Source organism: Diuraphis noxia, unplaced genomic scaffold, assembly GCF_037042655.1.
Source record: "Diuraphis noxia isolate RWA-SAM2 unplaced genomic scaffold, SU_Dnox_SAM2 contig0001, whole genome shotgun sequence".
Classification (NCBI taxonomy): domain Eukaryota; kingdom Metazoa; phylum Arthropoda; class Insecta; order Hemiptera; family Aphididae; genus Diuraphis; species Diuraphis noxia.
In genome coordinates this window covers 35,801,752-35,815,641 of record NW_028301711.1, presented here as the reverse complement: position 1 = coordinate 35,815,641, position 13,890 = coordinate 35,801,752, and the positions used below count along the sequence as shown (strand labels likewise).

Genomic DNA, 13,890 nt, shown 5'->3' with positions numbered 1-13,890 from the left:
ACTAAATTACAAAAAGTTTTAAAAGTAATTATTACGGTACACTCTGAGAAGAGTGAGACCAATTACCCACATATTATTTCAGTATGATAAAAAAGACAGTTCAGAAACCACCGCCACCGCCCGCCACCGCCGCCGCCGCCGCCCTACCGCCCGACCACCTGTTACCTGATCCCACCGCCACCTCCGCCGCCGCCGCCACCGCCGGTCGCGTACATACGTGACGTATATCCCCGCCTCACCCGCTGATGCCACCGCCCGCCACGTCCGCCGCCGCCGATGCCTCCAACGAATCCCGATCGTGCGCGTGCGCGATTTATAATCAACAAATATTTTATCATTTGTTATCAATTGTTATCAGATATCAGTTATCATTTGTTATATATTTATTTAACCCAGTGGATCACATGCGTGATTTTTATAATCTGTTATCATTTGTTATCAGTTATCATTTGTTATATATTTATTTAACCCAGTGGTTATTATATATAAATAAATTATATATAAATAACATGCGTGATTTTTATCATTGTTATACATTATTATTGAAATATGCCATAGCCGTTTCTACTAGCAAATTAAGCACGTTGGGCGTTGTATTTACAATAAGAGACATTAATAGATATGTTATCCGTATTCAATTAAATATTCACACACACCACCTGGACATTAGTGATTTTTCCTGCCAAATGGTAGTAATAATCACAATTAAATGTCTTCTTAATGTACCCTATCGGTCGCCTGGATCGCCGCCCTATTGTCATTACCTGTCATCACTTAAAGGATAATTATTAAAGGATAAATATTCACACACACACCACCTGGACATTAGTGATTTTTAACTGCCAAATGGTAGTAATAATCACAAATAAATGTCTTCTTAATGTGCCCTACCGGTCGCTAGGATGTCGCGGACTCTTATATATTTATCTACATTTAATATTATAAATATTTTACACACATAATATCGAAAAGGGAGAAAATTCACATGGCTATTATACTAATGTTTTGTACGTAAACCAAACTGTGCTGAAACAACTGACACTAGCATTTAGTCCGTCTACAGTCTTACACCGTTGTACACATATATTTGACGCTCGCTTTGTCTTTAAAAATATTTTGCAAAGTTTTTAATTCACTGTTTATATTTTTTTGTTAAAAAACTGTGTGTTTTATATAATTTAAAAATGTTTAACTGTGAAAAATGTGCATCCACGTTTACACGCAAAGACACTTTTCTTAGACATATGAAAACTCATGATGGATATCAAGTAGCATGCAGTGTCTGCAGTAAAAAGATATCGAAAAGATATTTTAACCAGACATATGAAAAACAATCATGGTATGTCATATTATTTATACAATATGGTATAATATAATTATTATATTTAATAATATTATTTTTTTTTAATTTGATATATATTTTACAAGCTATTGATCGTGTTCAACATAATATCGAAATCACTCTGAATAGATCTGATGATTCAAACGTATATTTCAATGATGGGTATGATGATATGTGCGTTGAAATTCTGAACAATGCTGAAGATGCAGGGCTATGTAATGTGATAAGTAAGATTTTTATTTTTTATTATTTAATTTTAATTTTAATTTTAATCATTGTTTAGGCAATGCTTGCGCTCTTGTTCATCACAGACCTAACGATATAGAAATAGCTCCTAAAATATATGTCCCCGACATGCCGGCTGAATCGTCTAACCGAAATACTATGACTTCAAATGAAAAAATTAATAAATTAGTACCTGAAGATGGTGATGATATCTGTATGAATGCCATGAATGAATTTGAAAATACACATAAGGGACAAGGTTTTTTATTTTATATTATTTTATTTTATTTTATTTTTTTTTTATACGAATACGTTATTTCAACTAAAAAATAATCAGAGTTAATTTATAAAAAATAATTTTGGTATAGTTATCTCATAATAAATGATAGGTTTTATATTCTTCGTATATTTTACTAGCACTTGAATTAAACGACATTCGTATTTTTAATTTTAGATTATTATACGACGATAGGTAGTAAACGCATACATGTAGAAAATACTCAAACTGCAGTGAAAGCAAAAAAAATTAGACTTCAGAAAGTAAATTCGTTAGGATTCGAAGAAATTCAATCAGCCCATAATCGTATGGTCGTATGGTATTATTATAAGAATCTGAATAATATACAAAATTATTCAGAGTTCTATGAGTCCATCAAATCTGCATTGTTAGAGACCTTTAATACTCACAATCTACCAATTAAGTTTAATTTGAAAATCAAGAGCACATATAATAGACCTAACGTGGAAAATTCTTCCGAGAATAGAGCTTTTAAAACCTCCGCCAGGGAGATTTTCACGGATAGTGATTTATCCTCAATTTTGGAGGAAAGTTTTAATAAACTAAAATGCGAAGAAGAAGAATACACTAGCAAAGGATCTGGGTTTTCATTGCAATATATCGATGGAATGTTATTAGGAGTATATAAATTTTCACCAATGTCGGGTTCATCATATTTATCACTACCGGCTAGTATTGATAGAAAACGGGCAACAATCAATCCTCAAAATTCAGACCAGCAATGTTTTAAATGGGCCATATTGGCAAAACATGTCACAGAACAACCTAAATATCATGTTGGTAATAACTATTACCAACACGTAGATAAATATAATTTCGATGGGATATCGTTCCCCACACCACTGTCGGATGTAAAAATATTTGAGCGCAATAATCCAACAGTATCAATTAATATCTATGGAATTGAGAAAAAATTTCAACCACCATTAAAATTTCCGACTCATACTGTTTTTCCATTAAAAGTCGTGGATAACGAAAAAGAAGATCATTTTGACATATTATTTATAACAGAAGTTGGAAATTCACATTATGTTTATATATCAAATTTTTCCCGTCTTATTCGTTCACAAAAAACTCAGCATGATGGACATAGATATTTTTGCAAACGTTGCTTTATTTCATTTGATGATCAGAATTCTAAATATAAATTAAAGGGACAGGTGGCACTAGATCAACACAAAAAAGTATGCGGTATACACAAACCGATATTACCTGTATTACCGATGGAGGGGGAGATTCAAGAGTTTAAAGCCTGGAAGCATACATTGAGACATCCTATCGTTATATATGCTGATTTTGAGGCGATATTAGAAAAAAACAATCAGAAAAAAGGTAAAAATACAGCTATTTTTCAAGAACACAAACCAATGAGTTTCGGATTGAAAATAGTTGCTTCGGATGATGTACCAATACATTTATTAGATCAATTTGATATACCTACAGCGCCAATAATTTTCAGAGGATGTAAAACTCAACAGGAGGTAGCGAAAAAATTCATTGAGGAGGTCACAGAGTTAACAAAAAAAATTGAAAAATTGTTAAAAACAAATAAAACAATAATTATGAGCAAAGAAGACTGATGTAAACATAGAGCGACTTTTAAATGCGATTTTTGTAATTGCGATTTAATAGGGGGAGATAAAATCCGTGACCATTGTCACCTGTCTGGAAAGTTCCGGCATACCTTATGCAATAAATGCAATTTGGATCTTCGACAACCAAATTTTGTACCGTGCTTTATGCATAATTTATCTAATTACGATGCACACTTCATCGTGACTGAACTCGGAAATGACTCTAAATCAATCTCAGTGATTCCTAACAGTGAAGAGAAGTTTATATCCTTCTCAAAGTATATAAGTAATACGTTCACTGTTCGATTTATCGACACATTTCGCTTTATGGCATCGAGCTTGTCGAATCTTGCCGCTAACCTTATAACGCCAAACCTGACGAAATTCCGTGAAACGGCTTAAGTGTTTGCACCTGCTGATATGTCATTAGTTACACGCAAAGGTGTATATCCATATGAATATACGGATGGCTGGGATAAGTTGGACGAGCCAAGTCTTCCCCCACAAGAAGAATTTTATAGCACGTTAAACGAGTCGGGCATAATGGAGAATGAATACACGCACGCAAAGGAGGTCTGGGAGCACTTTGGATGTAAGACGCTGGGCGAGTACAGCGATTTGTACCTCAAAATTGACGTTTTGTTGCTCTCGGACGTTTTTGAAAATTTCCGAGATATATGTATGAAAACTTATTGTATATATCCAGCTTATTATTATACAGCTCCAGGCATGGCTTTTGATTGCATGTTGAAGAAAACTGCCGTAAAACTGGAGCTTTTGACGGACTATGATATGGTCTTAGCATTCAAAAAAGGTAATAGTAAAACGTATAAAAAATTAAAAAGAATTTTAATACTTATAATTATTTCAGGTATACGCGGCGGATTAGTACAAGCTAGTATGAGATACGCTAAAGCGAACCATGAAAAAGCACCTGATTTTGACTCGACCAAACCAAATGCATGGCTTGTGTATCAAGACTGTAAGAATAAATATAAATAAATAAAATAAAATAAATGTATTAAATATTAAATACTTTTAGGCAATAACTTATACGGTTGGGCGATGTCAGAATATATGCCATTTGGAGACTTTAAATGGGTCGAAGCTAAGCTCGAAGGTCTTAATGATTTAGATGAAACATCTCCTATTGGGCGAATTTATGAGGTGGATGTATCATATCCGCAAGAATTACATGATCATCATAATGATCTACCATTTTTGACCGAAAACGGAATACCTACAGGTTCAAAAATAAAAAAACTGATGGCGACTTTCAAATCGAAAAAGAATTATATTGTGCATTACCGTAATCTACAGCAAGCCATTAAAAACGGCTTGATAGTTGAAAAAGTAAATATTTTATATATATGAGGGATAGAATATATTTTAATATTGTTATTGCGTAGGTACATAGAGTATTGCAATTCAAGCAATCATCGTGGTTGGCTGAATATATCTCTATGAACACTGAAATGCGGAAAAAGGCTACTAATGATTTTGAAAAAGAATTTTTCAAACTTATGAACAATGCAGTATTTGGTATATATTTATATATATATTTTTTTTTTATATTTATCTTATATTATATTATTATTTTAGGTAAGACGATGGAATCTGTTCGTAAACGCATTAAAATGGAGCTGGTATCGTGCCCACGACGATTTCAAAAACTTGTTAATAAATCCACGTTTAAACATGCGACAACATATAATGAAAATTTATCGGCGGTTTCGTTGGAAAATAAAATCATTGATTTTCGTAAACCTATTTATATAGGTATATTTATATATAAATATATACTTAATTATTATCTAATATTTTTAATTTTTTTTCATAGGTTTTTCAGTTTTGGAAATCTCCAAGACTCTGATGTATGATTATCATTACAATGTCATGAAGAAACATTACAAAGATAATATTAGTTTAATGTATACCGACACAGGTTAACAATTAAATAAATAAAAATTAATTTCGTGTTTTTTAAAACAATTTATATTATTTTAGATTCGTTGATATATTACATCAAAACAGATGATTTTTACGCAGATTTGATAAAAAATCCAAATTTACTTGACCGAATGGACACTGCCAATCTACCTCCAGATCACCAATGTTATATTGCCGATTGGAAGAAGGTACCGGGTCTGTTTTCAGATGAGACGGATGGGCAAACGATGACAGAGTTTTGTGCACTCCGTGCAAAGTCATATGCTTATAAAATCATTGGAAAAGACGAATGTGGAAACAATATAATCAATGAGAGAATTAAGGCAAAAGGTATCCGAAATCATGTTGTTAAGAACCATATGACTCTAGAAGATCATAAGAAATGTTTATTTGGCGAATCTGGCTTGGATGTTTATATTGAGAATGTATCTATTCGATCATTTAAACACCAAATCAAGACAATTAAATCAAATAAATTAACATATAACAATTTTGACGATAAGAGGATAGTACTGGATGATAACATCCATACATTAGCTCACGGCCATTTTAGAATAGAGTAAGTTAATACAATTATGTTTATGATTTATACTTAAAATATTTTTAATTTTATAGGGAAGATGAACCCGATGACGTTTGGTCGGAACTCGACTCCGAGGTGGATGCTGAAGGAGTGAAATGGAGTGAACAAGATAAAGATTTGATGAGAGCGCTTCTTCATCATACATCTACCCTAACTTAACCTGTACATATTTGTGTAACATATAAACTTGTAAATACTCTAACCTTTTTGTAACCATGTAAAAATAAAAAACACAATGTTAAAATATAATTACGTTTATTAAATATAATGTTTACAATTTTTAAGAATTATTTACAAACCACTTTCTTATAGCAAAAACTTTATAAAATGTACATTGTTTTGGATTAAATTCCATATGAAAAATACAACAAGGTAGAGTTTCATCATCACATATTTGATCCAAACGAGGGCAGCCCAAGTCTTCAATGTTGACGAGTGCGACGTGTGGTATATACTCCATAAGAACTTGTTTTTTCTGTTCGCCTTTGACGTAAATGCATCTGAATTTTACGAATTCAATATTCTACCGACTTCTTCATACTCTATGTCACCGTATTCTATAGATAGTTGATGATAATTACGTTCCAGCCACTTGTTAGTTTTACGACTTTTGTTATCCTCCATGGATTTTGAATGTTTAAAAATCCAGTGTTGGGTCGCCCAAGTTTCTGTGTCTACTATAGACATTTCTTTAATCATGTATTTATTGTTCAAGCCAAGAACGCATTGCATGTCCAAGATGGCTAAAGACATTATGGCTTGTCTTTATAATAAGTTTCTATAGTGTTAAGACGGCTCAGTATAGCTGGTATTATTTTTTTAATATCATCTATACTTTCTTTGATATATTGTAATGATACTTCGCCTCTATTCATATGCTCTGTAATCTCTATGCACGTTAATTCTAACTTTTCTGTTTGTTCCTCTTGAAATAGAATAGATTTATGATTTTCTTCAAGTAAATGCTCAATTTTATCGAGTTTATTCGAATACGATTTAACAACTTGTTCGAGATTTACTAAAAATTTATTAGTTTCACTAGACTGAGAACTACCAAACACGTTCATGTCTACAGCTAGACTGACACTATTTTCTAATGTCACTTGTATTTATCCAACTATTGTGTGTATTATCGAACCCGAGCCATTTGACGAAAATTTTGTCCCCCTTCTTACGTATAATTTTCTCTACTAAATAATCGTTAGGATAGTTTGTTTTCAATATTTCTTCTGAATAAAAGCAGCCAGCAATTGGTTTTCCAGTATAATCTTGTAGCTGATAAGTAGTAGGTAATGTTTCATTAATTTTAACGATTTTAAATATTTCTGTAGACCAGCTCGGTAAATAGCCTTTTGCAAACACACCTTTATATGTGCTTACGAACGTTATCACCTACGTTAAATTTAATTTTTCCATTTATAATTTTTCGTTGTTTAATTTTGACTGACGTAGGATTAGCATCAGCTTGTACAGGCGTCATTCCTATAGTTCTATGTTTTGAGTTGTTGTACTCTTTAATCAATGAAGGTAAAATAGAAATCCATTCGTGTGAACCTCGTGCCGTAAACTCTCTAAACATTTTTTCTTTCAATGTGCGGTTAAAACGTTCTACAATACACGCTTTCATAGTACTATACGTAGAATACTTGTGTATTTTGTGCTTCCCCATCAACGCGTCAAATGTTGAATTGTAAAATTCTTTACCATTATCGAGCTGTAATAGTTTTGGTGAGCGTTTGAGCAGTATTTTAGACATTGCACTGGAAACTACTTTAGCAGTTTTGGATTTTAACGCTATTGCCCAAGCATATTTCGTAAAACAGTCTATCACACATAACATATACTTGTACCCTTTATTTTTTTTCGAATATGGTATCATTTCGACCAAGTCGGCTTGCCATAGATCGTTTTTGCCATAAACATTAACCCTACGCCTTGTATAATTTTTTCTAGCTGGTTTGTGTAATTCGACTGAGATTTCACGTTTAGACATTTGGAATATGTTTTATTATCCCTGCTTCACGCAATTCTTCGAAAATCGAGATTATTTCGTTTGAAACTCCTGTATTACCAGCTGCTTTTGACGCTAATAGTAACTTCAACCTTTCGACTAGCTCGTTAGGATCATTCCAGTATACTAAATTATGTTTTTGTAATTTGAATGACAGTCCAGCGCCCGATGGAAATAGATTTTGGATTAAATCCGTGTATTTATTCCCACCTCTTTTAATTTTTGTTCCGTCTGCTGTCAAATGAGCCGACGTTTGAGTTAATATTGATTTATATGTTTTTAAATCGTTTTTGGTATACAGCTTAGGGTTTTTTGAAAATATTAAATTACCAAGTCCTTGTGTTAGTGGATATGTCGTATCTTCAATAGTTAGCGTATTATCAACGAGTTTAATTTCTTTTTTACCCAAGTGTACACTTCCATTTGATTGTATTTTAGGCCCATACGTTTTGTCTATATCGTAAGACTTATACCAGTCGTTTATTTTGAATGAATCCCCAACACTATGTTCTATGCTGTCTTCATTAACGGATGGAGCTTGAAATGTTGATGGATCGAAACGTTGTTTCAATGGTTCGATAATCGGACTTAATGTTTCCGATACTAATGAATGAATTTCTGCTTTTCCTTGTTTTAATGCCGTATACTTGCGTTTAATATTTTCTTTGGCTTTAACCAGTTCTCCAAGTACATCACCACTGGCAGCCATGACTGTGAATGAAGCATTTCCACAATAACAGCACTTTATATAACGACGAATGTGTCGAATCCATGACGATATCGACCGTTGTCACGTTCACAGTCTTTGTTTATGACGATAAACTCAAATCTCCCCAGACGCCAACACGAAGTGCAAAAGTCTTTAAACTCTGAGTATGACATGTCACCAGAGCAATGCTCATTGTATACATGCTTTAAATTAGTCTCATCTTGTTTGAATAATACAATAAAATTAGTATTATCGCGCAAAAGTTGTTTTGGCACTTTTGAATAACTCTGAGCCAGATAGAAAACATCGACTAAATTATGACGACCTCTGGAGAAGTAAGTTCTCGCAATCTTTTGGTTTTCAGTAATAATATCGTCGAAAATAAACACAGAGTTTGGTAAAGCTTTCTCAGGTTCAATAACTTGTTCGTTTTCATAGAATGTAAATAATTTTATACCATCAATATCTGATAATATATCACTTAGCATTTTATATTTAGGTTGATCCAATGTTTTTGAATATATGTATACATTGTGAAATCTTATTCCATTTATATGCGTTAATAACGTAAATATTAAATTAGTTTTCCCACAGCCAGAAGGACCCACGATAAGCGCACGTATCGTATTAGGTAGAAGCGATCCATGTCTCTGTTTCTTAAACGATGTAGGAGGATCCACGTTTTCAACTGTGAGTTTTATTCCTTGTTTGATGAACTTCATTATAAATAACTGAGCAACGACGAGAATGTAATCAGTACACAATGTCACTCGCTCGAAGAAGCACCAAGAATAAGGGTGGTGGGCTTATCAACACGCTTATAAATAAATTACCAATCGAGCTGCACGTGCCTGGTAAGTCTAGTATAATAAATCCAAAATAATAATAATAATAATAATAATTCTTTGTAGGTTATCAATACTGTGGGCCTGGTACAAATTTAAAAAAACGATTAGCTCGAGGCGATAAAGGTATAAACCCACTGGACTCTGCTTGTAGGGACCACGATATTGCGTACGAGCAGAGTAACTCTATCGCAGATCGTAACAAAGCTGATTATATATTAGAGCAGCGAGCCTGGGATAGATTCAAGTCGAGAGATTCCAGTCTAAAAGAAAAAGCTGTAGCTTGGGGCGTAACTACCGCCATGAAAGCAAAACGTAAAGTAGGTGGTGGTTGTGGTTTTAAAGCAGCACTTAAAGCCACTAAAAATGTTATCAAGAAAAATGTCGGTGAAAAAAACTTGATGAAATTAAGTAAAAAATGTGTAGCCGTCGCGCGAAAAACATTCAAAATTAAGAAGACCAAAGTTCCGCGAACAATAAATATTCCGAAAAAAGGCGGTGTGCTACCACTCATACCGATTTTCGCAGGGTTGTCAGCTCTGGGAGCCCTGACTGGTGGTGTGGCCAACGTTGTGAAAGTGGCTAATGAATTTAATAGAAACACACCATCTCATTTGGGAAAAGGACTATATCTAACACCATATAAAGGCAACTCGTATAAAATAGAAACACCGCATAAAAGTGGTGGTGGGGGTGCAAATACGAAAAAATATAGAAAGTCAAAAAACTAATAACCACGTTACCCAGAAGAGCGTTGTACGATTTCGAACTTATAAAAATCGCTCGATTAATGAAAATACCTCATTTAATCGGAGTGTTTACCAGAGATAAGTTGTCTAAACGCCCTAAACGTCAAGAATCGGCGATTGTTAACTTGGACGCTGAAAGCGGTACAGGAACGCATTGGGTAGCGTATAAAAAAATCGGAAAAAAAGTCGAATACTTTGATAGCTTTGGGAATTTACCACCTCCAATTGAATTACAACAATATTTTCACGGATGCGACATACATTTCAATTACAGCAGAGAGCAGAAATATAATACTACAAACTGTGGACACTTGTGTTTAAAGTTTTTATCATGTTCACATTAACGTTAAACGGAAACTCGAGTGAGTTGTCGTGCGAGATCTTTCCACCGTTGGAAGTAGAAAATACTGCCCAGATATGTCTTTTGAGTTTACAGACAAATAATTCTATACCAAACATAGAACCTGGTTGCAATACTATCGGATTTCGTAATATAATCAATAATAACGATAACGTTATTATACCTACAGGCACTTATGAGTTGGATCAGTTAGAGTCTATTATACAAAACATGATGCCTGACTATGTCACATTTTTTGAGTTAAAAGCAAACAGCAGAACATTAAAGTGTAGTATATCGTGTAGTCATGAAGTCGATTTAGGGATCGAGAATAGCATAGCGAAATTGCTAGGTTTTAGAAATGTGCTATACACTACTGGCGCTACTCACGAATCTGAAAATATTGTCAACATAATGAAAATAAACTGTATAAAAGTAGAGTGTAATTTAATCACAGGCTCATTCTGTGACGGAGAACCGAGCCAGATCATACACGAGCTTTATCCTACTGTACCTGCGGGATATAAAATCGTTGAGGTACCTAGGCATCCAGTTTTTTACGGTCTCAATACGACTTCAATAACTAAAGTGAATATCGCGCTAAAAGATCAGAACGATTGTCTGATTAATCTACGCGGTGAGCCAATAACAGTTCGTTTACAAATAACCCGTGGATATGGCGCTCAAATTTAATATAAAAAGAGCTACAATCAAAAAACCTGTCAGTATACTACCCGCCATTAAGAAATCAACACCTAAGCCGAAAAATATCAAGCTCACGAAAAATAATTTAAATTTTCTCCGTTCGTTGCAATGATGGATGACTCATATTTAGACGTGACGGCCGACTATGTCGACGATTGTAAAATAACTCAAAAGAGTTACCATTCGTTCACACCGTATTCAAGCACCGCTCTATCATACAATGAAGAAATTAGAATTAATGTTCAAAACATGGATTCTTACACTTTGCCGTGTGAGAGTTATATTTTCATCGAGGGTAAAGTAAACAAACCTGCCGATGCAGTGGGAGAAGTTCGGTTTTCAAATAACGGATTGGTATTTTTATTCTCCGAGATGCGATATGAAATAAACGGAATAGAAATACAAAAATTGAAATCACCCGGAGTGTCATCATGTTTGAAAGCATACTGCTCGTACACTCCAAACGATTTGAATGCATTAGAGAATGCGGCTTGGGACTCGGAAATGGATAATGAAGATAACAAAAATTTTATGACCAATAATATATTTTCCGGATGTATTCCATTAAAACATGTATTCGGATTTTGTGAAGATTACAAAAAAATATTACTCAATTGCAATCAGCAACTGATTTTAAATCGCGCATCTACCGACCTTGATGCGATACATGTTGTGGGCGAAGGCGCAACCGCTGCCGTCGATAAAAAAAAAAAAATTACAATTGAACTGACTAAGGTGACTTGGAAGATGCCTATTATCAAAGTCAATGATAAAGAAAAATTAAAGTTATTGAAAGTACTAGATTCTCGTAAAACACTGTCGTGTGCGTTCAGGACCTGGGATCTATGCGAATATCCCGTGCTCCCTAGAAACACTTCTCATTCGTGGACTGTAAAGTCTAGCAGCTTACTGGAAAAACCGAGATTTGTGTTGTTTGGATTACAAACAAGTAGAAAAAACAATATCGAAACCGACGCTGGGCGGTTTGATCACTGTCAACTAAAAAATCTTAAGGTACACTTGAACTCCGAAGTGTATCCATATGAAGACTTTCGAGCCGATTTTAAAAATAATACCACCAGCATACTCTACAAAGCTTATACAGACTTTCAAAAATCGTATTACGAAAGAGATTATTGTGAACCGTTGTTATCAAAACATATTTTTCAAAACTATGTTCCAATCGTCGTTGTCGATTTGTCGCATCAGAATGATAACGTTAAATCATCGACCGTAGACCTACGAATAGACTTTGAAACGGACACAGTTATTCCAGAAAAGACTGCAGCTTATTGTTTAATACTACATGATCAGATTATAACTTCCAATCCGTTTAGTGGAGATGTTAGAAAATTATAAACCTTGTAAATATCTTATAATTATTTTTATACCTTGTAAATATTATTTTCTAATAATAAAAATAACTTGTTTTAAGTATCACGCTTATTTTATTTTCATATAAATTATGTTTTATGAACAAATATTAAAATAGTCGCCGCTTAACATTGCGCACTGGTGCTGGGTGTTCGGCGAATGGTAATTGATATGGCGGTGGCGGCGTAATGACTTGAGATGGTGATTGCGCCCTGAAAAAATCTGGTCCATCGTTTACGTCAAACGACTGCTCAACCCCGTCTGGCACTTCAATGTTATCTATTAGCTGAAAAAATTTACTATTAAATAATGTTTTTCTTTAAAAAATATGATTATATAAATTACATCTAACGGTATATAACCCGAATATATTGGTAATGCTTTGGTGACATTGGGGATTCCATTTCTCCATTCTGCGACTAAAAAAAAAAAAAAAAAAAAAAAATGGTATTAAATATTTTAATATAATATATTAAATTTATTAATTACCTCGTGTGTCGCCCGATTTAGCAAAGATGCTGCTAGTTGTTTGGCTGCTAACATTTGTATTTGACCGGTCAAGTTTGGGAAAGATTTGTCCATTCGTTCGTCTTGCGCGTTCTTAACGTATATTATCATCTCTTCTAAATTTTTCGGTGGAGATTTAAAGAGATTGCATTTCTCACGTAGGTATGTCGCAAACTCATCAGTCTGTTCTATAACTAATTGAGCAGTGTATATTGTTTTTCTTACAATAGTGTCGAAAATACAACATTCGAGATATTGAAGACGAATAAGGTCGGCCCGATTCAAGAGTACCCTGCATCCGCTTTCGATTTTTGACTCAATCACTAGCACATTTTCTCCTCCGTACACCATACTGGATATTTTATAAAGTTCGGTTTCCAAAAATATCGTACGCTTATATTTTAGTGTCTGATCCAATACGAATGACAGTATATTACCCATCAGTGAAAATATACGCTGGAGAAAATCAGGCAATATTTTAACGTGACGTGATGAAGTTAATACATTTACAACGACTTCGTAATTTTCACTCGGATCAATACCGATATGCACAAATTTACGGTTCGCAAAATCCAGTGTGTAGCATGTAGTTTCGATGAGGTCAGCCGGTGGTGATGGTGGAACATATGTGAAATTCTTCTTGTACACTGCAGCCATGTTTCCAATTGAACCAGCCAT

The 13,890-nt window shown here is 34.0% G+C and overlaps 4 protein-coding genes and 1 pseudogene across 4 annotated transcripts; 4 read left to right on the top strand and 1 right to left on the bottom strand.

Moving 5' to 3' along the window:
* The first annotated feature begins 3,714 nt into the window (after positions 1-3,714).
* On the top strand, positions 3,715-4,892 carry LOC149060615 (uncharacterized). Its single transcript, XM_089229853.1, has 4 exons — positions 3,715-4,253; positions 4,311-4,421; positions 4,482-4,792; positions 4,857-4,892. The coding sequence occupies exons 1-4, from the start codon at positions 3,860-3,862 to the stop codon at positions 4,890-4,892; spliced, it is 852 nt and encodes a 283-aa protein (XP_089085979.1). The 5' UTR covers positions 3,715-3,859.
* On the top strand, positions 4,867-6,160 carry LOC149060614 (uncharacterized). Its single transcript, XM_089217634.1, has 5 exons — positions 4,867-4,981; positions 5,042-5,218; positions 5,280-5,384; positions 5,447-5,948; positions 6,005-6,160. Exons 1-5 carry the CDS (start codon positions 4,903-4,905, stop codon positions 6,129-6,131), a joined length of 990 nt encoding a protein of 329 aa, XP_089073760.1. The 5' UTR covers positions 4,867-4,902; the 3' UTR covers positions 6,132-6,160.
* Positions 6,161-9,455: 3,295 nt separating this feature from the next.
* Positions 9,456-10,268, top strand: LOC149060613 (uncharacterized). Its single transcript, XM_089229841.1, has 2 exons — positions 9,456-9,546; positions 9,604-10,268. The coding sequence occupies exons 1-2, from the start codon at positions 9,456-9,458 to the stop codon at positions 10,266-10,268; spliced, it is 756 nt and encodes a 251-aa protein (XP_089085967.1).
* Positions 10,269-11,442: 1,174 nt separating this feature from the next.
* On the top strand, positions 11,443-12,690 carry LOC149060612 (uncharacterized). Its single transcript, XM_089229837.1, has one exon. It carries the CDS (start codon positions 11,443-11,445, stop codon positions 12,688-12,690), a length of 1,248 nt encoding a protein of 415 aa, XP_089085963.1.
* Positions 12,691-12,814: 124 nt separating this feature from the next.
* LOC149060611 (uncharacterized) lies at positions 12,815-13,890 on the bottom strand (annotated as a pseudogene).

Coding starts and splice junctions, on each gene's coding strand:
- LOC149060613 (XM_089229841.1), top strand. CDS start 9,456: ATGTCACTCGCTCGAAGAAGCACCAAGAATAAGGGTGGTGGGCTTATC. Junction 9,547..9,603: donor AATCGAGCTGCACGTGCCTG/GTAAGTCTAGTA, acceptor AATTCTTTGTAG/GTTATCAATACTGTGGGCCT.
- LOC149060615 (XM_089229853.1), top strand. CDS start 3,860: ATGTCATTAGTTACACGCAAAGGTGTATATCCATATGAATATACGGAT. Junction 4,254..4,310: donor GGTCTTAGCATTCAAAAAAG/GTAATAGTAAAA, acceptor TAATTATTTCAG/GTATACGCGGCGGATTAGTA. Junction 4,422..4,481: donor ATGGCTTGTGTATCAAGACT/GTAAGAATAAAT, acceptor AAATACTTTTAG/GCAATAACTTATACGGTTGG.
- LOC149060612 (XM_089229837.1), top strand. CDS start 11,443: ATGGATGACTCATATTTAGACGTGACGGCCGACTATGTCGACGATTGT.
- LOC149060614 (XM_089217634.1), top strand. CDS start 4,903: ATGAACACTGAAATGCGGAAAAAGGCTACTAATGATTTTGAAAAAGAA. Junction 4,982..5,041: donor TATGAACAATGCAGTATTTG/GTATATATTTAT, acceptor TTATTATTTTAG/GTAAGACGATGGAATCTGTT. Junction 5,385..5,446: donor TTTAATGTATACCGACACAG/GTTAACAATTAA, acceptor ATATTATTTTAG/ATTCGTTGATATATTACATC.